Raw genomic sequence first — 25282 nt, 5'->3', positions numbered from 1 at the left:
TATTGGCCCTGTGCTCATAATAATAACTTCTATGGATACTTTCAATATTGGTAATCATTAAAAAACTGTTTCCCAATCCCTTCTTGCACCTCTAATACTGTAGTTGCGTTTGGCAGGTTTCGGTGTGCTGTATAAATTGTTACGTATAGAGCGTTTGGGGGGCCCCAATGTAAGACTTGCATCTGGGCCCACAGCTCCTTAGCTACGCCACTGCAGATGACCAATTGAGATTGAAAGATCAACCATTTTTGCATAGGCTGTATGCTGGGTGATTTGGTTTGGTCTTGTTCAGATTATGGTCAGTTGAATCATAATTATGAGCTGTTCACTGTGCTGGTCCATGTTTTTAATTGGTTTTATGGGGTCAATGACCTTTTGTAACTTTTCTTAAAGTCACATAATAACAACTAGTATTTTTTTTTTTAACTATGCACATGTAGCAGCTCTGGTATTCATTTTTTAGTAAGTTTAAAAGATAACTTTCATCATCACAGTGTTTTCCTAATTGTAATTGTCACCCAAAAAGGCAACATTTTTTCTTATTTTTCTTGTTAAGTTTCTCTTGTTGATGCAGTTCATCATCTAGTCTGGCTTTTTCTGCTTTTCTCTGCCTTTCCAATACTTCCCGTTTTCTCATGAGTTCCTCAGACTGGGCCTGTCTCTCCAGCTCGATCCGTCGTCTCATCTCTTCCTCTTGCAGCTTCTTTTTCCTCTCTAACAATGCTTTCTCCATGGCTTTTTGCCTCTCAATGTTCTCCTGTTCAGCTTTTTTCCCACACTCATGAATGTAGTTCATAATGAACTGTCTTCTCTCCATCATTTCTTTGGTTGGATCCCGTGGTTGATGTTCAACTCGAAACTGAACATCTTTGATCACCTCATGTACAAACTTCAGCACCTCCTCGTGTCTTCCTCTCGTCTTAAAGTGATCTTCTATCGTGTAGTTTTCAAATGAGAAAATTCTCTCAACTCCCATGTCACGAAAAATGCTCTCTGTCGTTGTGAGTCTCCCACTGGTCTTGTGAGTGAGAGCAACAATGGGAAACACCCCTGGAAAAAAAGCAATCCATTAGATTCAATTCTACTAAACAATGTGCTGTAAAGCACAACCCGTATGCAATAATGAATAAAAGGAGGGTAAGTAATTATCACATAGCACAGTTTTCTGGTGATTGTTACTAACTTATAAGGAATATTATCATCCTACTTCAGTCTTAACAGGGCTATACACAGTCTAGTGCAGCGCTGTACGGGGGTAAGCTCTGTCACTGAGCTGTCTCCAAGAGAGGCTCACAAAGTGATTGCAATAGGCTGATGTCTATGAGAGATGATTAAACTGATTGGCTCTTGGGGGGATGGATGAAAAAAAAAAAACCACACACATTGCAGCAGCAATCAGATGCCACCAACAGAGATGCTTTGTTGGTGGCAAGAAAATGGGGCAATATTCACTTGTGCTAAGTTGTATGGCTATTCAGCACACTGTTAAAGTTGCAGTGTGCTGAATTGTAAAAAATGGCCTGGTCACTATGGTGGTTTAAGTCTGTGGTCCTCAAGCTGTTAATTATGATTTTTATCCTCAAATGTTGCTTTACGATTTTGTATTGTAATTGCGAAATAAACCTGAGAAAGTTCTCTGGCTCCCCCCGTATCAGAACAAAGGAGGGAAGAGGTGCCCAATAATAGATAAACCTGTGTTAAAAATAGCTAAAATAATAAAGGGAGAGGTGGCTTTACTCTATAATGACACATTCATACACATATAGCATTTAATCATGCACAGGCAATGCATTTTGTGGGTTTAACGTCACTGGCGTAGGGCCCGAGGTCGCAGCAGTCACACCTGCGACCGAGCCCGGCTCCTGCAGCCTTGAGGGGGGGCCCGGCTGTGCGTGTGTACTGGCGGCAGGTTTAGTGGTGGATTAAACATTTGCTATCTGGCCCAGGGGCGTAGCAATAGGGGTTGCAGAGGTTGCGACCGCACCGGGGCCCTTGGGCCAGAGGGGCCCCAAAGGGCCCTCCCTCAACTGTAGTATTAACTCTTTATTGGCCCTGTGCTCATAATAATAACTTCTATGGATACTTTTAATATTGATAATCATTAAAAAACTGTTTCCCAATCCCTTCTTGCACCTCTAATACTGTATTTGCGTTTGGCAGGTTTCGGTGTGCCGTATAAATTGTTACGTATAGAGCGTTTGGGGGGCCCCAATGTAAGACTTGCATCTGGGCCCACAGCTCCTTAGCTATGCCACTGTCTAATGCCCATTTCCGCAGGCCAAATACTGTGTCAGATATGTATCAAGATCCAAGAACAGAGCACCTCGGATTTATAAATCTCCATCTGCCTTCAGTGGTTGGTTGCCCCCATGCAACCTTCCTTTGTGAGTACACTTGTCAGTGAACTTGTGATGTATTGTACCATTTGGGCTCCCGTTGTTTCTGTGTTCTTCTTTTTTAAAGTGTTTATCACTAGAGATAAGCAAAAATTACGCCTATGCGTAATTATGCATCATAATTCACATTTACGCATCGTAATTGTAATACGAAATTTTGGGGAAAAGTATAATTTCGTATGTGATTGTAAGCATTCGTGATTATGCATGAATTTAAAGGAATACTATCGATTCACATATTTTTTTCAATTGACACAGGAATTGTTCGGGAAGTTCTGCTAAGTACTGGTGTATACATTTTAGTAGCAACCTCTTTGTTTACTGTTATCAAAATACTTACAAACTTTACTGACGCCAAAACTGACGGCAGACTGAGCCATGAGGAGAGGGGAAATTCCCCTAACACTTGATCAGTTAACTCTATGGGCTTGATTCACAAAAGAGTGCTAACTGTTAGCACGGCCGTTTTCGCGTGAATTTACACATTGCGTGCGATTGCGAATTTCCGCGCGAAACGATAAAGTTTTTGCGCGCAAACGAGAATTTGTGCGTGAAAACAATATCGATTTCACGCAAAAATTTGCGCGAAAACGGCCGTGCTAACAGTTAGCACTCTTTTGTGAATCAAGCCCTATGTGTAACTCTGTGTGTGACAGAGAGAACAGCTGCAGATCCTGTGTCCTGTGTTTCTGGCTGAAGTGTCTGAAGAGAGCAGAGGAAATGTAACTAATTGTCACAGCTTTTCATACTATTTTTGCTTTCAGAGTTTGATATGTTTGATATTTGCTTTCTGTAGTCTGATATGCAACTCTGGCTGTGCATTGAAGCAGACACCCCTTCTGCAGTTGATTTGTCCCAATATAGCTAAATCCTACCCTCAAAAAATACAGTTTTTGCCTCTGATATTTAACATGAAAAGTAGGAAAATGTTTACACAGCTACTTAGACATTATTTGTACACTGTCATTTTAGAACACTTGGGTATTGATAGTATTCCTTTAAGCCTAATTTACACATAATTTTGTGCCGACTTTTTCTGTAGAAAAGCCCCTATACATGATATTGCTACCAAATGGTTTTTTAAACTGTCATTTTTTCTTTTTTTTGAGTTTAAAAAAAAAATTCTTTGCATTTTTTAAATCGATTTTCTCAAAAACTACAAGGTATTTTTTTTTTTTACTTGCACCACTATTCTCCTTAACCTCCGGAGCGTTACGCCTCTAGGAGGTTTTGCCAGTTTGTATCCACCAGTATAATTATTGTGATCCAATGGCTTTAAAACCTTTAGCTAGGACTAGGCTAGCTAATACAAGTGTCCGGCATCCCCTGATCCCCACCGCTCCCGTTTATACATTACCCAGCCGATTGGCGCAGCCTCCCCACACAGCTTTGGTTTTCACTATGGGGAGGATCGCACATGATGACATGACGTCGCCGACACCATGACATCATGCACAAACCCGATCCTCCCCATAGAGAGACCAAAGCTGTGTGGGGAGGCTGCGCCGATCGGCTGGGTAATGTATAAACGGGAGCGGTGGGGATCGGGGGATGCCGGACAATTGTACTAGCTAGCCTAGTCCTAGTTAAAGGTTTTAAAGCCATTGGATTACATTTATTATGCATGGAGGACTCCTGGTGCCAGCAAGCACTATGCCCGACACAGTCGGGCACACAGGTTAACATAAGTAGCTATTTTGGTACTAATATTGCACGTATGGGGGCTTTACTGTCAGCCCCCAATTTTGGGGCTTTAATGCCAAAATCGGCATGAAATTACACGTAAATGACATGTAAATTCCTGCGTAATTACGAATGCTTAAACTAAGTCACTTGAATAACAATTCATAATTACATATAGGCATAAATATGAAAATACATGCGTAATTTCATGTAATCGTAATTAGCTGATTACAGTCATCACTGTGTTGATCACTCCCTAACACAGCCCCGTGTCAGAGGGATATATCCCTCTTTATTTATTCTGCACATACAGCTGAACAGAATCTTATAGTTTTGGAATTGCAACGGGAATCAATTACTCTTCCACTTACTTGAAAACCATGTATATATTTTTTGCCAATTGGTTTCATGCTGTATTTAAAGGGAAGGTTCAGGGACGATAAAAAAAATAAAAATCCATATCCACTTACCTGGGGCTTCCTCCAGCCCGTGGCAGGCAGGAGGTGCCCTCGGCGCCGCTTCGCAGGCTCCCGGTGGTCTCCGGTGGCTGACCCGACCTGGCCAGGCCGGCGGCCAGGTCGGGCTTCTTCTGCGCTCCATTCTGCATTTCACGCCGGCGCGCTGACGTCATCGGACATCCTCCGGGCTGTACTGCGCAGGCTCAGAACTACTGGAGGACGCAGAATAGAGTGCAGAAGAAGCCCGACCTGGCCGCCGGCCTGGCCAGGTCGGGTCAGCCACCAGAGACCACCGGGAGCCTGCGGAGCGGCGCAGAGGGCACCTCCTGCCTGCCACGGGCTGGAGGAAGCCCCAGGTAAGTGGATTTGGATTTTTTTTTTTTTATCGGCCCTGAACCTTCCCTTTAATGTTTGAGACCAGAGATAAAATTTAAGCATCATACAAAATAGAAAAAAAAATGTTTTTCCAATTCCTTTCCAAGGAAACAACTAAAATGTTAAACTGTGTCCTCATCACATCCCAAAATCCATCTCTCCACTAGTTCGCCATAAGGTAAGTAGATGATGGTAGATAAGAATTTTCTAAATCCTGGAAATATATGTCCAGTAAATGTAAAAAAAAGGTGCCTGGGTAGTTATGGAGCTGAAGCAAAGAAAAAATGATTAGTTATATTATTGGTAATCTTTCCAATATTCAACTATTTCCTTCATTATCCAAAGAAGTTTGACTGCATAGTAGCTGAACTTTGTACACCGCTTTGTGTTCCCCACCACTACTAACAGTAAAATTGCCCAGCGCTGCTTGTGCACTGCAATTTTGCAGGCTCTTTGTGCATCAGACTAATTGTTTAGATGTCATAAACTTGATAAACTCTGAATCCTCTCTTAAATAATTAACACTGTGTACAAATTGTTTAAACATCTGTAATACCTGGCATACTTGTATAATTTCTTCTCTTCCTTGTTACTATCACTATGTTCCCTATATGCACCGTGGGGTTGTCATGAAAAGTAATTTTGTTGTGTTACACAATGACAATAAAGTGAATTAAATTGAATTGAATGTCGTTCAAACTCTTTTTGTTGCAGAACACATTTTTATGAACACTTTAAGTGGATATTTACCTGACAGTTTTCTGGCAGTTGTGAGCAAAAACTTTAAATCATTTAAATCCTCAGGTGGAATTCCTCTTTTGACACTGTAAAGGGAAAAATAATTGAAAGCATAGTATCAGTAAATGGTTTTAAGTCATACTGACCAGTAGTGTTGGGCGAACAGTGTTCGCCACTGTTCGGGTTCTGCAGAACATCACCCTGTTCGGGTGATGTTCGAGTTCGGCCGAACACCTTATGGTGTTCGGCCAAACTGTTTGGCCATATGGCCGAACTAAGAGCGCATGGCCGAACGTTCCCCGAACGTTCGGCTAGCGCTGTGATTGGCCGAACGGGTCACGTGGTTCGGACCCGAACGCGCTCTGATTGGCCGAACGGGTCACGTGGTTCGGGTAAATAAATACCCGATCCACGTCATTTCTCCGCCATTTGTCTGTGGGTTTAGCTTTGGGTAGGCAGGCAGGGTAGTTCTCTCTCCAGCCAGGCTAGCCAGGGTCCCCCCAGTCATTGTGTCGCTGCTGGGAACAGTAGTACACCGCTCACCCACACTATATAGCATTGTGTTTACTGCCACTCTGTGTCTCTGCTGGGAACAGTAGTACACCGCTCACCCTGTATAGCATTGTGCTCTGTGTCGCTGCTGGGAATAGTAGTACACCGCTCACCCACCCACCCACCACTGTATAGCATTGTGCTCTGTGTCGCTGCTGGGAACAGTAGTACACCGCTCACCCACCCACCACTGTATAGCATTGTGCTCTGTGTCGCTGCTGGCCTGGGAACAGTAGTACACCGCTCACCCACACTATATAGCATTGTGTTTACTGCCACTCTGTGTCTCTGCTGGGAACAGTAGTACACCACTCACCCACACTATATAGCATTGTGTTTACTGCCACTCTGTGTCTCTGCTGGGAACAGTAGTACACCGCTCACCCTGTATAGCATTGTGCTCTGTGTCGCTGCTGGGAATAGTAGTACACCGCTCACCCACCCACCACTGTATAGCATTGTGCTCTGTGTCGCTGCTGGGAACAGTAGTACACCGCTCACCCACACTATATAGCATTGTGTTTACTGCCACTCTGTGTCTCTGCTGGGAACAGTAGTACACCGCTCACCCACACTATATAGCATTGTGTTTACTGCCACTCTGTGTCTCTGCTGGGAACAGTAGTACACCGCTCACCCTGTATAGCATTGTGCTCTGTGTCGCTGCTGGGAATAGTAGTACACCGCTCACCCACCCACCACTGTATAGCATTGTGCTCTGTGTCGCTGCTGGGAACAGTAGTACACCGCTCACCCACCCACCACTGTATAGCATTGTGCTCTGTGTCGCTGCTGGGAACAGTAGTACACCGCTCACCCACACTATAGAGCATTGTGTTTACTGCCACTCTGTGTCTCTGCTGGGAACAGTAGTACACCGCTCACCCACACTATATAGCATTGTGTTTACTGCCACTCTGTGTCTCTGCTGGGAACAGTAGTACACCGCTCACCCACCACTGTATAGCATTGTGCTCTGTGTCGCTGCTGGGAACAGTAGTACACCGCTCACCCACCCACCACTGTATAGCATTGTGCTCTGTGTCGCTGCTGGGAACAGTAGTACACCGCTCACCCACACTATATAGCATTGTGTTTACTGCCACTCTGTGTCTCTGCTGGGAACAGTAGTACACCGCTCACCCACCACTGTATAGCATTGTGCTCTGTGTCGCTGCTGGGAACAGTAGTACACCGCTCACCCACCACTGTATAGCATTGTGCTCTGTGTCGCTGCTGGGAACAGTAGTACACCGCTCACCCACACTATATAGCATTGTGTTTACTGCCACTCTGTGTCTCTGCTGGGAACAGTAGTACACCGCTCACCCACCACTGTATAGCATTGTGCTCTGTGTCGCTGCTGGGAACAGTAGTACACCGCTCACCCACCACTGTATAGCATTGTGCTCTGTGTCACTGCTGGGAACAGTAGTACACCGCTCCCCACACTATATAGCATTGTGTTTACTGCCACTCTGTGTCTCTGCTGGGAACAGTAGTACACTACTCACCCACCACTGTATAGCATTGTGCTCTGTGTTGCTGCTGGGAACAGTAGTACACCGCTCACCCACCACTGTATAGCATTGTGCTCTGTGTCGCTGCTGGGAATAGTAGTACACCGCTCACCCGCCACTGTATAGCATTGTGCTCTGTGTCGCTGCTGGGAACAGTAGTACACCGCTCACCCACCACTGTATAGCATTGTGCTCTGTGTCGCTGCAGGGAATAGTAGTACACCGCTCACCCGCCACTGTATAGCATTTCTGTACTGCCACCGTACTGCTGCCAGTCAGCGTGTACTTTAAGGATAAGTGAAATGAAGAAGAAATCCTGTAAAAGAGGGAGGGGCAAGGGAAGAGGTGTTTCCCCTGATGGTTCACATACAGGCCACAGTGGAGCACCGAAGAAAACCCACTCAATACCGCCCATGTTGTCCAGGAAATCAACCCTCACAAATCCAAAAGAACAGGACCAGATAATTAATTGGATGACCTCTCAAGCGTCCAGCAGTGGGTTAAGCAGCACCAGCACATCACGCACGAGGTCCGAGTCCTCAGCCAGTTACAAGGAGCCAGTGGGCACAAAGCTGACACAACCGGCAGCGACACCACGCACACAACTGCCAAATAACCAGTCCGAAGAATTTCCTCAGGACACAATGGGGTATTCGCAGGAGCTATTCCCAGCCCAACAAACTTCCACCTTTCAAAGGTCAATGGAACAGCCAGAAATGTTGTGCCCGGATTCACAACCATTTACTGCGGGAAATACACCGCGCACTGAAATGCAAGGCGAGTCCGAGGACTTTGAAACCCAAATCCCAGAGCAAGTTGGGCAGGAGGGGTTTCAATTGCAGGAGGTCGGCCGAGAAGATCTGGAAGACGACGTTGGAGTGAGCTGCGCAGAGGTTGTTCTGGGGAGCTCTACTCCACGGCGGCGGCCCACAATCACATATGACGAGTTTGAGGAGATGGAAGAGGAGGAGGGTATGGACAATGTTGACAGAGACCCAGATTTTGTATGTGAAGGAGAACATCGCCGTCGTAGCAGCACAGATGAGTCTGTTGAAGAACCCACTGCTGCACGAGTTCGCCTTGTGCCAAGGTAGGCGGCGTGAAATTTCAGGCACCACAAGCGTGGAAGTTCAAGTGAGATGCAAAAGAGGCGCAAACAGAAATCGCCAGCAAGGCAGGTGCTCCAAAGTCTGGCCTTTCTTTGAAGACTGCAGTGAGGATGGTACCATGGTGATTTGCAAGGTGTGCAAGACCCGCCTGAGCAGGGGGAAACATATTAACAACCTCTCCACCACCAGCATGACCCGCCACATGGTATCCAAACATCCCACTCTGTGGGCGCCAGGACAGGGTACCAGCAACACTGCCTCCCTTGGGGTCACCAGACTCACCACCAGACCCTCCTCAGTAGCAGCAGTAGCCCAGCCATTGCGTGGTTCACAACAACATTCACAAACATCAGACAACGCTGACACTGTCACTTTCCGGAATAGTGCTCTTGAGGTCTCCCAGTCTTCATCAAACACAACAACCAACAGCCCTTCAGTGTGCAGCCCTACGGTTCAGTTGTCTGTCTCGGAGATGTTTGAGCGCAAGAGGAAATTGCCAGCAAATGACCCCCGGGCCGTGACACTAACAGCCAGCATAGCCAAGCTTCTGGCCTGCGAAATGCTGCCATATCGAGTGGTGGAGACAAACAGCTTCAAGGGCATGATGTCAGTGGCCATCCCACGTTACGTGGTTCCCAGCCGCTACCACTTTGAGCGCTCTGCAGTGCCTGAGTTGCATGAGCATGTAGTCAGCAAAATAACCCGAAGCTTGAGGAATGCCATTGCCTGCAAGGTTCACCTCACCACTGACACCTGGACGAGTGCGTTCGGCCAGGGTCGATACCTCTCCCTTACCGCGCACTGGGTGAACCTTGTGGAGCCTGGCAGCGATTCCTCACCTGCTACGGCGCAGGTGTTGCCCACGCTGCAAACAGCTGCACCGCCGTCCCTCTCACTGGATAACAACAGCAGCACCTACCTCTCTGACTCCTTCTCCTCCAACGCATCTCAAAGCTGTACCTCAACCGGAAACGCTAACCCAGCAGCAGTAGGATCGTGGAAGCAGTACAGCACAGCTGTTGGCATGCGTCAGCAAGCGTTGCTGAAGCTGATCTGCCTTGGGGATAAGCAGCACACAGGGTAGGAAATTTGGAGGGGAATAAAGGAACAGACGGATTTGTGGCTGGCACCGCTGGACCTGAAACCGGGCATGGTTGTGTGTGATAATGGGAGTAATCTCATTCACGCTTTAAGGTTGGCTAAGCTGACACACATCCCTTGCCTGGCGCACGTGATGAACCTAGTAGTTCAGCAGTTCCTGAGGACATACCCAGGCGTGGCCGATCTTCTGTTGAAGGTGCGATGAGTGGCCAAACATTGTAGAAATTCCAGTACTGCTTCGGGGGCACTCGCCAAGATGCAGGAGCGCTTCAATCTACCCCACCATCGCTTGCTGTGTGATGTCCCTACGCGCTGGAATTCTATGCTGCACACGCTAGCCCGCTTTTGCGAGCAAAAGAGTGCAGTGGTCCAGTACATGACGGCACAGTACTGAGGCGCATCCGGACAGCTGCCAAGCTTCTGTGGATCCGATTGGGCCAACATGTTGGACCTCTGCCAAGTCCTCCAAAATTTTGAGCAATCCACGTTGCTTGTGAGCAGTGACAACTCTTCAGTCAGCATTACCATACCACTGCTGTGTTTACTGAAGAAGTCAATGTTGAAAATCAAGGAAACAGCTGTCATGATGCAACTGGGGGAATCTGAAGGAGAAAACGATCAGCGTGATGATACCAACATCAGGCCATCTGCTTTAGGAAACGCTGGCCCCAGCAGCTATGACGAAGAAGAGGAGGAGGAACAGCTGGAGTTGGAGCAGGAATTTCATGCCACCACTGACGAGGGCCAGAGCGGTGCACGTTGGACTTCCACAATTCAGCGCAAATGGTCAGCAGAAGCAGACCAGGAAGAAGGTGACGACTATGATGCATCACAACAACTATCACAACGCTCACAAGAGGATGATGAGGATTCTGGCAGGACTCTGGCACACATGGCTCAATTCATGCTAGACTGCATTGAACGCGACCCACGCATTGTGCGCATTCTGGACAACACCAATTACTGGGTTTATACCCTTCTGGATCCACGGTACAAACACAATGTTCCAAAACTGCCTGAAGAAAGAGTCCGACAGGTCAAAATGGAAGAATACCTGCAGGCCCTTGTGGAGACTTTAGAGAGGAGATTGACATCCTCCCCCTCCTCTAGCCAGTTGTAGGCCGACAGACTGACTTCCGCAAACCCAGGACAACCAGGAGGGCATCAAACAACACAAGCCGCAGCTAGTGCCCAAAAGGGAATGGTATCGGCAGTGTCCTTGGAGTGGGAAAATTTTCTGACACCCATGCAGCAGCCCACAGAACAGCAAGCGTGCAGATCCACCTCCAACACCGATCGCCTGGAGAAGATGGTCAAGGACTACATGTCAGATGGCGTAGCTGTGTTGAACAATCCATCTGCACCCTTCAACTATTGGGTATCGAAGCTAGACACCTGGCATGAACTGGCAATGTACGCAATAGAGGTGCTGGCTTGCCCGGCAGCCAGCGTTATGTCGGAACGATGTTTCAGTGCTGCCGGAGGCATCGTCACAGATCGGTGTATCCGCCTCTCCACAGAAAATGCAGACCGTCTGACTCAAATTAAAATGAATCAATCCTGGATTGGAAACGACTACACAACACTCCCGGACCCCAACCAAGTAACATGAACAATGAACATCTGTGATGGGTTAGCGTTACCGGTCCCTTTTCCTGGAACCTCTCCTCTGTATTACATTTATGACTGCATGCCGACAAAAAGCAAATTGCTATCCGCACGCTTCTTGTCCGCATGCAAGGCCTGGGTTGTTGTGTCTCAAAGTGAGGCCTTCTCCTCCTGTGCCGCCCTCCTCCTGTTCCATCACGTGTGCTGCTGCTGGGTTAGCGTTACCGGTCCCTTTTCCTGGAACCTCCCATCTGTATTACATTTATGACTGCATGCCGACAAAAAGCAAATTGCTATCCGCACGCTTCTTGTCCGCATGCAAGGCCTGGGTTGTTGTGTCTCAAAGCGTGGCCTTCTCCTCCTGCGCCGCCCTCCTCCTGTTCCATCACGTGTGCTGCTGCTGGGTTAGCGTTACCGGTCCCTTTTCCTGGAACCTCTCCTCTGTATTACATTTATGACTGCATGCCGACAAAAAGCAAATTGCTATCCGCACGCTTCTTGTCCGCATGCAAGGCCTGGGTTGTTGTGTCTCAAAGCGTGGCCTTCTCCTCCTGCGCCGCCCTCCTCCTGTTCCATCACGTGTGCTGCTGCTGGGTTAGCGTTACCGGTCCCTTTTCCTGGAACCTCTCCTCTGTCTAACATTTATGACTGCATGCTGACAAAAAGCAAATTGCTATCCACACGCTTCTTGTCCTCATGCAAGGCCTGGGTTGTTGTGTCTCAAAGCGTGGCCTTCTCCTCCTGCGCCGCCCTCCTCCTGTTCCATCACGTGTGCTGCTGCTGGGTTAGCGTTACCGGTCCCTTTTCCTGGAACCTCTCATCTGTATTACATTTATGACTGCATGCCGACAAAAAGCAAATTGCTGTCCGCACGCTTCTTTTCCGCATGCAAGGCCTGGGTTGTTGTGTCTCAAAGCGTGGCCTTCTCCTCCTGCGCCGCCCTCCTCCTGTTCCATCACGTGTGCTGCTGCTGTGCTGGGTTAGCGTTACCGGTCCCTTTTCCTGGAACCTCTCATCTGTATTAGATTTATGACTGCATGCCGACAAAAAGCATGTTACCTGTGCAAAGAAAACAGACATTTCCTGCATTTAAAAGACAGTTTTCCCTTTGAAACTTTAAAATCGATTTTCTCAAAAACTATAAGCTCTTTTTGTTAAATTTTTTTTCCTCTTGTACCCACTCCCAAGGTGCACATACCCTGTAAATTTGGGGTATGTAGCATGTAAGGAGGCTTTAAAAAACATGAAAGTTCGGGTCCCCATTGACTTCCATTATGTTCGGAGTTCGGCTCGAACACCCGAACATCGCGGCCATGTTCGGCCTGTTCGGCCCGAACCCGAACATCTAGATGTTCGCCCAACACTACTGACCAGCACAGACCTGCATCTGTAGATTCTCACTGGTCTGGAGGCCCAAAAAACATCCTAATGACTCTTGTTGGTTACTTGTTTGTACTGCTGACCCAACTAGACTAACTTTTGTACTCAAAACCAACACTCGCCCTCCTCCAAAGTTGAACATGCTTGAAAAGTTCCTTAACCAATCCTAATGCTTTGTCTTCACATCACTGGGTCCTTCCAGCATCCAGAATAGGACTGACAAGGGGGGAAGGGGGGAGTTTTCCCCCAAGGCTGCCTCTCATTTCATGATTTAGGGCTGGTGCATTGCCCACCCAGGGATGGCCTTGCCTTTTGTGTTCAACAGTTGTCTGAAGAGAACCCATGTAGATTAATCTCTCTCTAGTGCAGAGTGGCGCAGCGGTAGCATGCTGAGCACATAACCCAGAGGTTGATGGATCAAAACCATCCTCTGCTAGGCATGATTTCATTTTTGCACCTCGCTTTATCGCATGGACAAAACGGTTTCCATAGCCCTGTAAGAGAAAGTGTAATAAGGGCCCTGCCGTAACATAGATATTACGGTAGCTAAGACTACTCCTGGGCCTTTCTTGTGGTTGAAGAGATGAGTGAACTGTGACACCACACTTAAAAACAAAAACAAAAATCAGCAAACAGAGAAGCTTCCCCATATTGGAGCATTGGATTTGGTAAAGTCTTAAGCCAATGTGTTGACTCACCACACAGCCCTGCACCGGGCATGTGCCTCATATGCCTGTCTATAAGTAAGCTTTAGGTTAGCAGGAATGGTTGCATGGCCACCTAGCTTTTCATCCTTCCCACCCTTGCCAACAGTGATGGGAGGAGGGGTGCTGTAATTTCAGGAATTAGCATTAGCAGAGATCATGGTGCCAGGAGGGAGGTTAGTAAAGATGTGTTGTCTGACTGACAAAGGTGGTGGTCTGATAAAGGGGGAGGGGGTATCACAGATGGAAGAGGGGCATATTTGAAGGATTCGTAGAAATGTGGTGAAGGGGAGGACATAAGTGTAAGTGTGTGGGGGAGGGGGGAATGAGGAATGGTGAGCTTTGGGAAATTAAAGTGGCCATACATTTCTCAATGTGACGGCTGATCCACCAACCACTTCAATAATTATTATCGAATTGGATGAAAATCTGTGCCAACACAAGCATGCCCAATCGATGATTTGACAGATTTCGGGTGGAAAGTCTCGGGCCTATGTGGTTGATCAAGTGCAATAATCACGAATGATGAACACAGCAAAAACTCCGGCTGTTGTCCCTCAAAATGTATTATGTACCTGTGCATTTATACTTAACATGTCACATTGTCCCTCGTGTGTCCTTGCTGTATTTTGGCATTGGCTACCCGCTTGACTACCAACATGTAGCATGTGGGGCGCGTGTGTGACATCATTTGGGCTGGTGGTGCCATGAAAAGGGGTTTGTGTTTTCCCCCCAAGGCCAAAAGGTCCCAGTCCTCCCCTGCCAGCTTCTTATTCAATCTATGCCCATTCCCTGATGCCCAACCTGCCTTTGGTAGTAACAGATAAATAGCAGGTAACTAGCTGTCTCTTATTGGGTTCAAACTCATTTTTTTTGTTCCATAGGGGCAATTCAGCACTCTAGTCCTTCAAGTCAAGAGAGCTAACCACCTGTTGCCTGCCTGTACCTTAATACATGCAATGTAATAATTACACAATGTAGATATAACATATTCCTTTACTATTCTGTCCATTTTTTAAATTTAAAATAAAACATGTATTTACCTGTTGCAGCAGGTCATCGATCCCTAAGACAACAGTCTGATGCTGGGCATACACGGTGAGATAATGCGCCGGAATCGCGATGCCGGTGCGTCACCGCTCATCCGAGCGTGCACGCAGATCAATTCCCGCTCGTCCCCGTGGGCGCTTCCTTATCAGCGCTTCATTTTCTGCATTGTCCGCCCACTGGGATCGAGCACGGTATCAATCCACCGTGGTGATCAGACACGTCGGATATTATCAATCGAGCCATCAGCGGCTCGATTGATAAGAACTATCGCGCCGTGTATGCCCAGCATTAGAAGTAAGAGAGCTGTGATAGGAGATTGGAGGATGTCTCCATAGTTGAGACAACTGATGAGGATCCCAACAACATACAGATAAGTTAATTGTTTTTTCCCTAAATAGGCCCTAGACATACACTTCACAATACAAACATACGGCTTGATTCACTAAACCGTGATAACTCATATCACAGCCGTTTTTGCGCGCATATTCACGTTTGCGCGTGGTCGCGAATTACCACACGCAATCACAATTTTTCATGATTGTGCGCAATAATTCTCAATTGCGTGCGATAATCGGCGATCGCATGCAAACGCAAAAACGCCCGTGATATGAGTTATCACGGTTTAGTGAATATATACTCTGTACAACACTGCAGTAGATGTTGGTGCTATATAAATACTAAATAATAATAATAATAAAGAGAGTATGTGTGTTGTTAATGTCATAGCTGTATGTTAATCCAAGTTTCATATATATGCACTTAATAGATATAAGTTGACACCAATGTTTAATAAGACCAATGTAACACAGATGATTCAGATGAATAGAGTTACCCTTTAAAGTTAGTCTTAGATTCTTTCATTACAGACATGCTCTAGCCAAGACCTGGTACTGTGTGAGTTTTTTGTCTTCTCAGGAATTTCTAAACTGATATGGCGTGCTTGGTACGGCAACCTCCCATCGGGGGATGGTTCAAGACACACTAGTAAAGGCCTTGAAAATAACTATGGGAACAGGATACCGGAGAAGATTGTGTGCTGGAGTCCAGACCAGGTGCAAGGCTGTGAGAATTCTCCGCCCTCTTGGAGTGAAAGAAGAAGACCCTTAGAGACATATATTATTATTGGACAAGTAAATTACATCATGACCACGTAATTCGGGGTATAAGAACTGGTGCACAGCGGAAGTTGAAGCAGAAACCTTAAACTGCCTTGACCCTTTTGCTAGGCTTATCTGGGTTTCCCTCATGTATACATGTGCTATTTTTGAATAAAGCCATAAGTTGTTTTTTCTTTGCATCTCCTGGCTTATTTTTGAAATCTTGGTGTATTGGTAAGTAAGTGACTTCCACAGTGTGCAAGCATTTTGAGAGTTTAGGAGGATAGAAGGGGAAAGGGTGGTTTATAAATGATGCACAATGTTGTGTTCAGTAATCACAGTGGCAGGCATGGGCGTAGCAATCACCCCTGCGACCCCTGTCATCGCAGGGGGGCTCAGAGGCTTTGGGGCCCCTCCTCCTTCTCCTCAACTGAAAGTGCAGCCAATTATCAAAAAAACCTCCCCATTCGCTCATTGTAATGGATTGCGGAGACACCGCCGCGCGGTCAGGCAGCGGGGCGGCTGTCTCCGTGTTCAGACCGGCGGTTTCCGCACAGCAGCATGCGTCTGGTTTGTTTGAGCCTAGTAGTGCACACAGATGGAGAGCTACGCGCGTGCGCGCTAGGAGGCAGGACCTTTATGCCAATAGGAGAAGGATCAGCTGATCAGGACGATCAGCTGATCCCAGCACAGTGGGTGATAGGCTGAGTGGGACTGGGCGGCGCTGAGGAGCACTGCACTATATATACTTCTTGCCTGTCAGTTGCTGGTTGTCTGCCGTTGTGAATACTAACGTGTGAGCACTCAGACCAGTCAGATCTCACAGTGTGTTAGAACCAGGAGGACCTGGGAATTCACACTTAGCCAGATTACGTTTGTGTCATTGATGTGTTATACTTTAGACCAGTTCCAGGGTGTTGTGACCAAGGACCTCACACCCAAGCTTAGGGATACTGTGTCATTGCTGTGTTATACTTTAGACCAGTTCCAGGGTGTTGTGACCAAGGATCTTACACCCAAGCTTAGGGATATTGTGTCATTGCTGTGTTATTATTTAGACCAGTTCCAGGGTGTTATGACCAAGGACCACACACTCAAGCTTAGGAACATTGTGCTATTACTGTGTTATACACTAGACTAGTTCCAGGGTGTCGAGACCAAGGAACTCACACCCCAGTCTAGGACTTTGTTATACTTATATGTTATGACCAATTGCATTGTCGACCTTTCTCTTGCTTTCTGATTCGGTACCTCTGCATATCTGCCTACCTGTTGCCAGACCCTGCCTGTACCTGGTTACTGAATCAGTCTCTCTCTCTCTGTACCTGATCTGCTTGTGTGCTGCCAACCTGGCCTGCCTGACCACTCTAGCTGTCACTCTCCCTGAGTGCTCAGTTTATCTGTACTAGCAGTAACACCATTCCACCAGGTGTCAGCTGCAACCAGGACACCTGCTCCTCAGAGAATCCGGCCTGTTAGCAGCCAGTGGTCTCTTTACTCTCTTACTCTGGCTGCAGTATGGTTTAACATCTGATATCATTATCCCTGGTTACCAGGTCCTCACTATCAAGGAGATAGTTTCTGCACTGCCCAGGGCCACCTGCCCCTCAGGTGGCTCTTGGCCGAGCCGTTTACTTCTCCCGCTCCTCGGGAGATAGCCTTCAGTTCATCTAGCACTTTACTCATTAGGTGTCCAGAGGTTAGTCATACTTGTATTATTGGTGATTCTGCAGATCATCCATAATCAAGTATATATCTGTATTGTTGATGATTCTGCAGATCATCAACAATCAGATTCTCTCTGTGTGCTGACACCAATCGTTACACTCATAAAATGAAATCTCTGCCACCTCCTCCTGCCATGTAGGGTAGCGAGTAGCGGGAGTGTGTGTAATTTTTTCCAGCTTCCAGACGCTGCTTCACAGCAGAACACTCCCTGCTGCCATTCACTGACTCCCGATCACATGACCCTCATGGGGTTCAGGGATCAAGGGGGCCCCATGCTATAATTTTTGCAGGAGGGCCTTATTAAGTCTAGTTACACCCCTGGTCAGGCAGGATAACTGAAACTAGGCTAATTTACAGGATTCACCAGCGCTCTACATCAATGGTGGCTTCCAAGCAGTGAAGTGTGTTACAAGCTCACTCGGGTGTGAAAGAAATGTTTCAGGCTGTTATAATGCTAAAGCCATCCTCGTTGCCAATATCTTGTGTTCAGTAGTCATAGAGACTGGATATTAAAAATAGATCTATTTACAGAATTATCCAGCTCTAAACATAAACAGTGGGTTTTATATGTGTCTTCAGACAGGCAGAAAGCAGAAACCAATGACCCACAACAGTCTAGACAATCCTATACAGTTGTGCAAGTAGAACAGTAACATCTATAGGCCAGATGTAGGAGCAAAAAATCAAGTGTACCTGGCAAGTTCTAGAGATGTTCTGAATGTGAAGGATGACAGAGGGTTAAAAGATGACTCAGAGACAGTGTGCCTGCTGTGGGTTGGAGAAATGACTCAGGCATTTACAGTCAGGTGCGTCAGAGGGTGGTTTTTAAGATGAAGAGAAGATTATCCTGTTATTTCCAGTCTGTCTATTAGATACTCTCCTGCTATAAATAGTACAAAGATCCCAGGAAAAATACTGCCAGATCCAGGTAATTGGACCTGCAAATGCATATTCCTTACCATAGTCATATGTCACTTGTACTCTTGTGCCAATTTAGGGGTAAGCCAATTCACTTATCTGTGTGTTTTTTGGGATGTGAGAGAGAACCGGAGTGCCCAGAGAAAAACCCACACAAGGTTTGTGTGTGCTGCAGGGTGAGAGTGCTATCCATTACACCACCATGCTGCCCATATACTGTAGACTACTGCTATATACAGTGGGATGTGAAAGTTTGGGCAACCTTGTTAAGCGTAATGATTTTCCTGTATAAATCGTTGGTTGTTACGATAAAAAATATTAAATATCAGCTAAATATATCACATAGGAGACACACACGGTGATATTTGAGAAGTGAAATTAAGTTTATTGTATTTACAGAAAGTGTGCAATACTTGTTTTAATAAAATTAGGCAGGTGCATACATTTTGGCACTATTGTCATTTTTTTTTTATTCCACAACCTTTAGAAATAGTTATTGGAACTCAAATTGGCTTGGTAAGCTCAGTGACCCATTGACCTACATACACAGGTGAACTAAATTATGACAAAGAGTATTTAAGGGGGTTAATGGTAAGTTTCGCTCCTCTTTTAATTTTTTCTAAAGAGTAGCAACATGGGGGTCTCAAAACAAATTTCAAATGACCTGAAGACAAAGATTGTTCCCCATCATGGTTTAGGGGAAGGATACAGAAAGCTGTCTCAGAGGTTTCAGCTGTCTTTTTCCACAGTTAGCAACATATTGAGGAAATAGAAGACCACAGGCTCAGTTCAAGTTAAGGCTGGAAGTGCAGACCAAGAAAAATCTCGGATAAACAGAAGCGACGAATGGTGAGAGCAGTCAGTCAACCCACAGACCAGCACCAAAGACCTACAACATCATGTTGCTGCAGATGAAGTCACTGCATGGTTCAACTATTCGGCACACTTTACACAAGTCGTTGCAGTATGCGAGAGTGATGCAGAGGAAACCTTTTCTCTGCCCGCATCACAAACAGAGCCACTTGAGGCATGCTAAAGCACATTTGGACAAGCCAGCTTCATTTTGGAAGTAGGTGACTGATGAAACTAACATTTGGTTAATTGGGCATAACTGTAACGATCGGTGTAACACAGAGAGAATCTGATTATTGGTGATCTGCAGTATCACCAAAAATGCAGATATATACCTGATTATTAATGATCTGCAGTATCACCGATAATCAGATATATCACTAACCTCTGGATACCTGAGTAATAAGAGTGTTTGGTGTAACAGTAATACTTTGAGGGAAATACCTGGGGAAGAGGTACCAGGGCAGTAGGTAATACTGTCCTGGAGAACAAGTACCTTCCAGTAACCTGGGACTCTCCCGCAGGGAGGAGCCAGGCTAGGGGTAGGAAGGACCAGAGCGTGAGTGACACCAAAGGCAGGATGTCACTAACTGATCTGTGAACTATCTCTTAACTGAGAAGATAGTTCTCGAGGTCGGGCAAGCTAGGTCGGCAACACATGGACAGACAAAGTACAAAGACAGGAGACTGATTCGGTAATCCTAAGGCAAGCAGGGTTTGGCAACAGAGTATCAGATGTGCGAGGTACCGAATCAGAGATCAGAAGAGTGGTCAGGAAAGCAGAAAGTCATAACAGATAATAAACAATGCCTAGTCTTGGGTGTGAGCTCCATGATCATCAACACCCTGGAACTAGTCTGATATATAACAGAATGGTAACACAAGTCCCTAGTCTTGGGTGTGAGGTCCTTGATCATCAACACCCTGGAACTAGTCTGAAGTATAACAGAATGGTAATACAGATCCCTAGTCTTGGGTGTGAGGTCCTTGATCATGAACACCCTGGCACTAGTCTGAAGTATAACAGAATGGTAATACAGATCCGTAGTCTTGGGTGTGAGGTCCTTGATCATCAACACCCTGGCAATAGTCTGAAGTATAACAGAATGGTAATACAGATCCCTAGTCTTGGGTGTGAGGTCCTTGATCATCAACACCCTGGCACTAGTCTGAAGTATAACAGAATAACAACAACACAGATTCTGACAAAAAGGTCTGAGTGCTTCCACGTAGTGATCGCAACGGCAGACAAACAGTGAATGACCAGCACCCAGTATATATAGTACAGCGCTCTCCAGCGCCTCCCCTAAGTGCTGGACGAATGGGAACTGGTTGCAACGTCAGCTGACCGGCTTGGTCAGCTGACTCCTTTCTGGCTGTCATAAAAGTTCTACCTCTCAGCGCACGCGCGCGTCCTTCTGAACCTGTGTGGACTATCAGTCCCAGCCACACCAGACATGTGTTGTGAACCACCCGCCGCGCTGAACGCGGAAGCAGCCGCACTGCTATCAAAGCATGCGGCGGTTTCTCCGCGTTTAGCCATACTATCAGATGTAGGCCCACGCTTGCAAACCGCCGCGTTGGACGCGGAATGAGCCGCCTTGTTCTGAGCACACGCGGCGGCTTTTCCGCGTTTTCTCACAATAACAAGGGCCGTTATGCATGGAGGAAAAACAACACAGCATTCTAAGAAAAACAACTGCTACCTAAAGTAAAATATGGTGGGGGTTTCATCATGCGGTGGGGCTGTGTGGCCAGTGCAGGGATTGGGAATTTTGACAAAGTTGAGGTACACATGGATTCCACTCAGTATCAGCAGATTCTGGAGACCAATGACCAGGAATCAGTGACAAAGCTGAAGCTGCACCTGGGCTGGATCTTTCAACAAGACAACGACCCTAAACACTGCTCAAAATCCACTAAGGCATTCTTGCAGAGGAACAAGTACAACATTCTGGAATGGCAATCTCAGTCCCCAGACCTGAATATAATTGAAAATCTGTGGTGTGAGTTAAAAAGAGCTGTCCATGCTCGGAAGCCATCAAACCTGAATGAACTAGAGATGTTTTGTAAAGAGGCATGGTCCAAAATTCCTTCAACCAGAATGGAGACTCTCATTGGAACTTTAAGGAAGCATTTAGTAATTTCTGCAAAAGGAGGAGCTAGTAAATATGTAGTGCTAAACTTTGCGCGTGATCTGTAACAGCTTTAGACGTGCAAACTACTTAGCGTCCAAAGCTGTTAGGCGTGCTAACTATATATAGTCACGCCTTCGTGAATCAAGCCCCTGATCTGCATATGCTTGTTCACGGTCTATGGCTCTAAGTATTAGAGGATGAGGATCAGCAGGGCAGCCAGGCAACTGGTATTGCTTAAATGGTATTACATATGGCAGTCGTCCATATAACTCCCACCTCGTGTTCACTTTAATTAAAACAATCATTTTCAATCCACTCTACAAACATTATGTCAAAAGACAAAACTATGGGTAAATTACTGACCACCATCAATCATGCTCTTACCTGTGTACAAAGACTGGGAAGACAAAGTCAGATGTCTGTAATGATTTTTGTGCTCTAATAATCCTGTCTATTAGTGTAAAGCCCTGATTGAACTCCACTGTTTTTCCCAGAGGAAGCAGATTACCTGAAATATACATATAAGATAGACACCAAGATAAATAGATAGATAGAGTAGATAGATAGATATATAGATAGATGGAGTAGATAGATAGATAGAGTAGACAGATAGATAGATAGATAGATAGATAGATAGATAGATAGATAGATAGATAGATAGACATTTAAATTAAAAAAACATTTATTTGTTACAGCTGATACAAATCCAGCAATAAATCTGCAATTTGTCTACTTCCTGCTTTCATGGAAGCAGACATAGGGCTAACATCCTATTTCTGAAAATGAGCTGCTCTGCCGTGGAAGTCAGCTGGCACAGCTAAGAGATCAAATTACACTTGTGATTAGTCACACATGAGAGGGAATTAGACACGCTAAATTCTTAAAACACTTACAGATGCACAACAGCGGCGCACGTGTGTCACACATCATGCGTGACCCTCGTGAATGTGCCACTGGGGTTACAGGGAAAACCACTAATGTGGCAGTACTGAAGCCAGAAGTATAGTATCGAGGACTTAGTGAGGATGTATGGCGGCAGGCCGCCACAGTGTCCCGCTCTATCGCTGCAGGAGGAGGAGGAGAAGAGGGGCGTGTCTACATGACGTGTGTCTACGTGATCAGGAACAGAGCGAGGGGAAGAGGAGCTAAGACTGAATTTTAAACAGTAACCATGACAGACAGTCTGGTGTAAACTCATTTCAGGCCTGGAAACCACTACAAAACGCTATAGCTAATTGCAATCGCTAGCGTTTTGTAGGAACGGTTTGTAAGCAATTTCATGAGCATTTTCGGTAGCAATTTTAAAAAGTGTAATCAATTTTCTAGTGGGTGTGTAGCGATTAGCATTTTTAATTCTGAGTGGTCCTTTCAGTCAATTTTATTTTTTTTACAGTGTGCAGTAATGTAAAAACGCTAGCAAAATCGCTCTGTGTAGGTTTTGATGAGTGATTATGCCAGCGTTGATATACATTGCAGAAATGCTAATGCTAATCGCTAATGCTCAAAAATGCTGCATGTCCTGCGTTTGTGATTTTGGTAATCGCAATCGCTCCAGTGGAATTTGGCCCATCCATTAACATTAGCTGAGTGTTTAGGGAAATTGCTAGCGGTTTGAATTGCTCCCTAAATGCTCACAAAATCGTGCACCAAAGGAGAAGAAGACGATGAGTTTGAAGATTTCGTCAGAGCCGCAATGGACATTTTCATGAATAATCTTAGAGGGGGACCCTGGTGGCAATGGGAGAGGACAGTTAAGGCTGATGAGTCACAAAGGGAGTATAGAGGGAGGCACAAAGGGAGGCACTAGAGGCACAGGTGGGGTACAGTCAGGGCTGTATTTTTACTCTTTACCGCCCAAGGCCACTGTCACCAGCCCCCCTTCAGTATAGCTAGTGAGATGACCCCTATCCCGTTCCCTCCAGTATAGGTAGCCAGATGAACCCTTCCCTCTAGTATAGGTAGCCTGATGACCCCCCCTCCATGACACCCCCTCCAGTATAGGTAACCGGATGACCCCCCCCCCCCTTTCCCTCCATTATAGGTAGCCTGATGACCCCTTCCCCTCCCGTATAGGTAGCCTGATGACTCCCTTTCCCACTCCCCCTCTTTCAGTACAGCTCACCTCCACACTGCAGCAGCCATCAGTGTTACTCACTTCTCTGCTCATCTCCAGTGCAGAAGCTTTCTCTTCCCCTCCGTCTCCAATGCTGTCCAAGTCTGTAGCTTCCCGCCACAACACCAACGTGCACAGAGAGCAAGGTGGCCGCTGCACAGGTGCACTGCAGCATTTGCAAGCTTGCACATGATGCACCAGTTTAGCCTGCTGCTTTGGTGTCCCTGCTCCTGTGGTGCCCTAGGCCATGGCCTAGCCGGCCTTGGCCTAAATCCGGCCCTGGGTACAGTGGAGGTACAGGGGGTAAGAGGTGACACAGAGGGAGACACTGGAGGAACAGGGGGACAGAAGGGTACACTGGAGATAAAGAGGGCACAGTGAAGACACAGGGTGGCACAGTACAGGTACAGGGCGACAAGATGGCATACAAGGGGGCACTGACGACACAGTGGACAGGGGAGGCATAGACATACCTCCCAACTTTTTGAGATGAGAAAGAGGGACACTTAAGCCACGCCCCTGCCACACCCCTAACCACGCCCCCATCACACGCCTAGTCCCATATACCATGAACATTTCATAAGAAAAATACATTGTTTTATAATTCAAACCACACTGGTCCTTTCTATTCTGGTTCATGTTCCTTCAAATTAACAGTTTAAAAATAGTAATATATCAATTTAAAGGCTGGGAATAAAGTTTAGAATCAATGAAAAACATTTTTAGTAGAGAAATATATATATATTTACATAGAAAGAATGACAAAGTGCTGAAAGAGGGACACATGAGGGAAAAAGAGGAACAGAGCGACATGGCTCCCAAAGAGGGACCATCCCTCCAAAAGAGGGACAGTTGGGAGCTATGGGCATAGATGGGGAGAGAGGTGGCACAGAAGGGGACAGGGGTGGCACCAAAATGGACACTGGAAGAACAGGAAGGCACAGTGGAGGCACGGAGGGACAGAGATAGCACAGAGGGGGACAGCACAAGCACAGGGGAGGCAAGGAGGGACCACTGGAGGCACAGAGGGGCACATTGTTCCAACTTGTACAATATGTACCCATGTTATATCGTCATGACATATGTTAGCTCGGCTACACTGTAATAGAAAGTCTACATGGTTTGCAAATCATTGTATTCTGTCTTTATTTACATTTTACACAGTGTTCCAACTTTTTTCAGAAATTATGTTGTAGATAGAAAGATAAACCGAATACCTAGCTGATTGATTGATTGATTGATTGATTGATTGATTGACACATAAATCACAGTTAATACAAGTAGAACATATCATAACTGGATTGTTACTAATACTTACTGAGTTGAGCAAAGATCTCTCCCGTCTCATAGTCACTCAGTTGTTTACACCCTCGATTGTCCACCAGTGTTATGTTTCCTGTCAGCCTGTAAGATATTCTTTCTGTTGTTATTCCTCCATCACCTTCTCTGGCTTTTGCCCAGTTCTGATATTCTCCGTCGGAAAGGACATATATACAGGAATTAATAAAGGAAGACTTTCCATGTCCCAAAAACCCAAAGAGCTGGATGAGGATTCTTACAAATCCCTGGCTACCATTTTTACACTTTTCAAAAGTAAAACTATGAATGTGATTTTTGAGCTGATCTATATCCATGTTTGCTTCTCTGTCTGCCTACCAAGGCAATGACTTGCAAGATCAAAGTCCTTATGTTTGCAAGGACAATAGATACTTTCCTAGTAATTTCTGTGTGTGTGTATGTGTGTGTGTGTGTGTGTGTGGGG

The 25282-nt window shown here is 46.1% G+C and overlaps 1 protein-coding gene across 1 annotated transcript; it reads right to left on the bottom strand.

Moving 5' to 3' along the window:
- Positions 1-415: 415 nt before the first annotated feature.
- LOC137525539 (uncharacterized) lies at positions 416-25165 on the bottom strand. The gene is made up of 4 exons (XM_068246669.1): positions 24839-25165; positions 21792-21915; positions 5663-5736; positions 416-1050 (listed from the first exon to the last, which is right to left on the bottom strand). The coding sequence occupies exons 1-4, from the start codon at positions 25152-25154 to the stop codon at positions 515-517; spliced, it is 1050 nt and encodes a 349-aa protein (XP_068102770.1). The 5' UTR covers positions 25155-25165; the 3' UTR covers positions 416-514.
- Positions 25166-25282: the final 117 nt, after the last annotated feature.

Source organism: Hyperolius riggenbachi, chromosome 7, assembly GCF_040937935.1.
Source record: "Hyperolius riggenbachi isolate aHypRig1 chromosome 7, aHypRig1.pri, whole genome shotgun sequence".
Lineage (NCBI taxonomy): Eukaryota > Metazoa > Chordata > Amphibia > Anura > Hyperoliidae > Hyperolius > Hyperolius riggenbachi.
Note: the sequence above shows the minus strand (reverse complement) of the source record. Positions and strands in the feature narration are given on the sequence as shown.

Excerpts from the sequence above, each read along its gene's own strand:
- LOC137525539 (XM_068246669.1), bottom strand. The coding sequence starts at position 25,154 with ATGGATATAGATCAGCTCAAAAATCACATTCATAGTTTTACTTTTGAA. Across the intron at positions 21,916-24,838 it reads AGAGATCTTTGCTCAACTCA|GTAATCTGCTTCCTCTGGGA; the intron begins GTAAGTATTAGT and ends TGTATATTTCAG. Across the intron at positions 1,051-5,662 it reads AACTGCCAGAAAACTGTCAG|GGGTGTTTCCCATTGTTGCT; the intron begins GTAAATATCCAC and ends CTTTTTTTCCAG.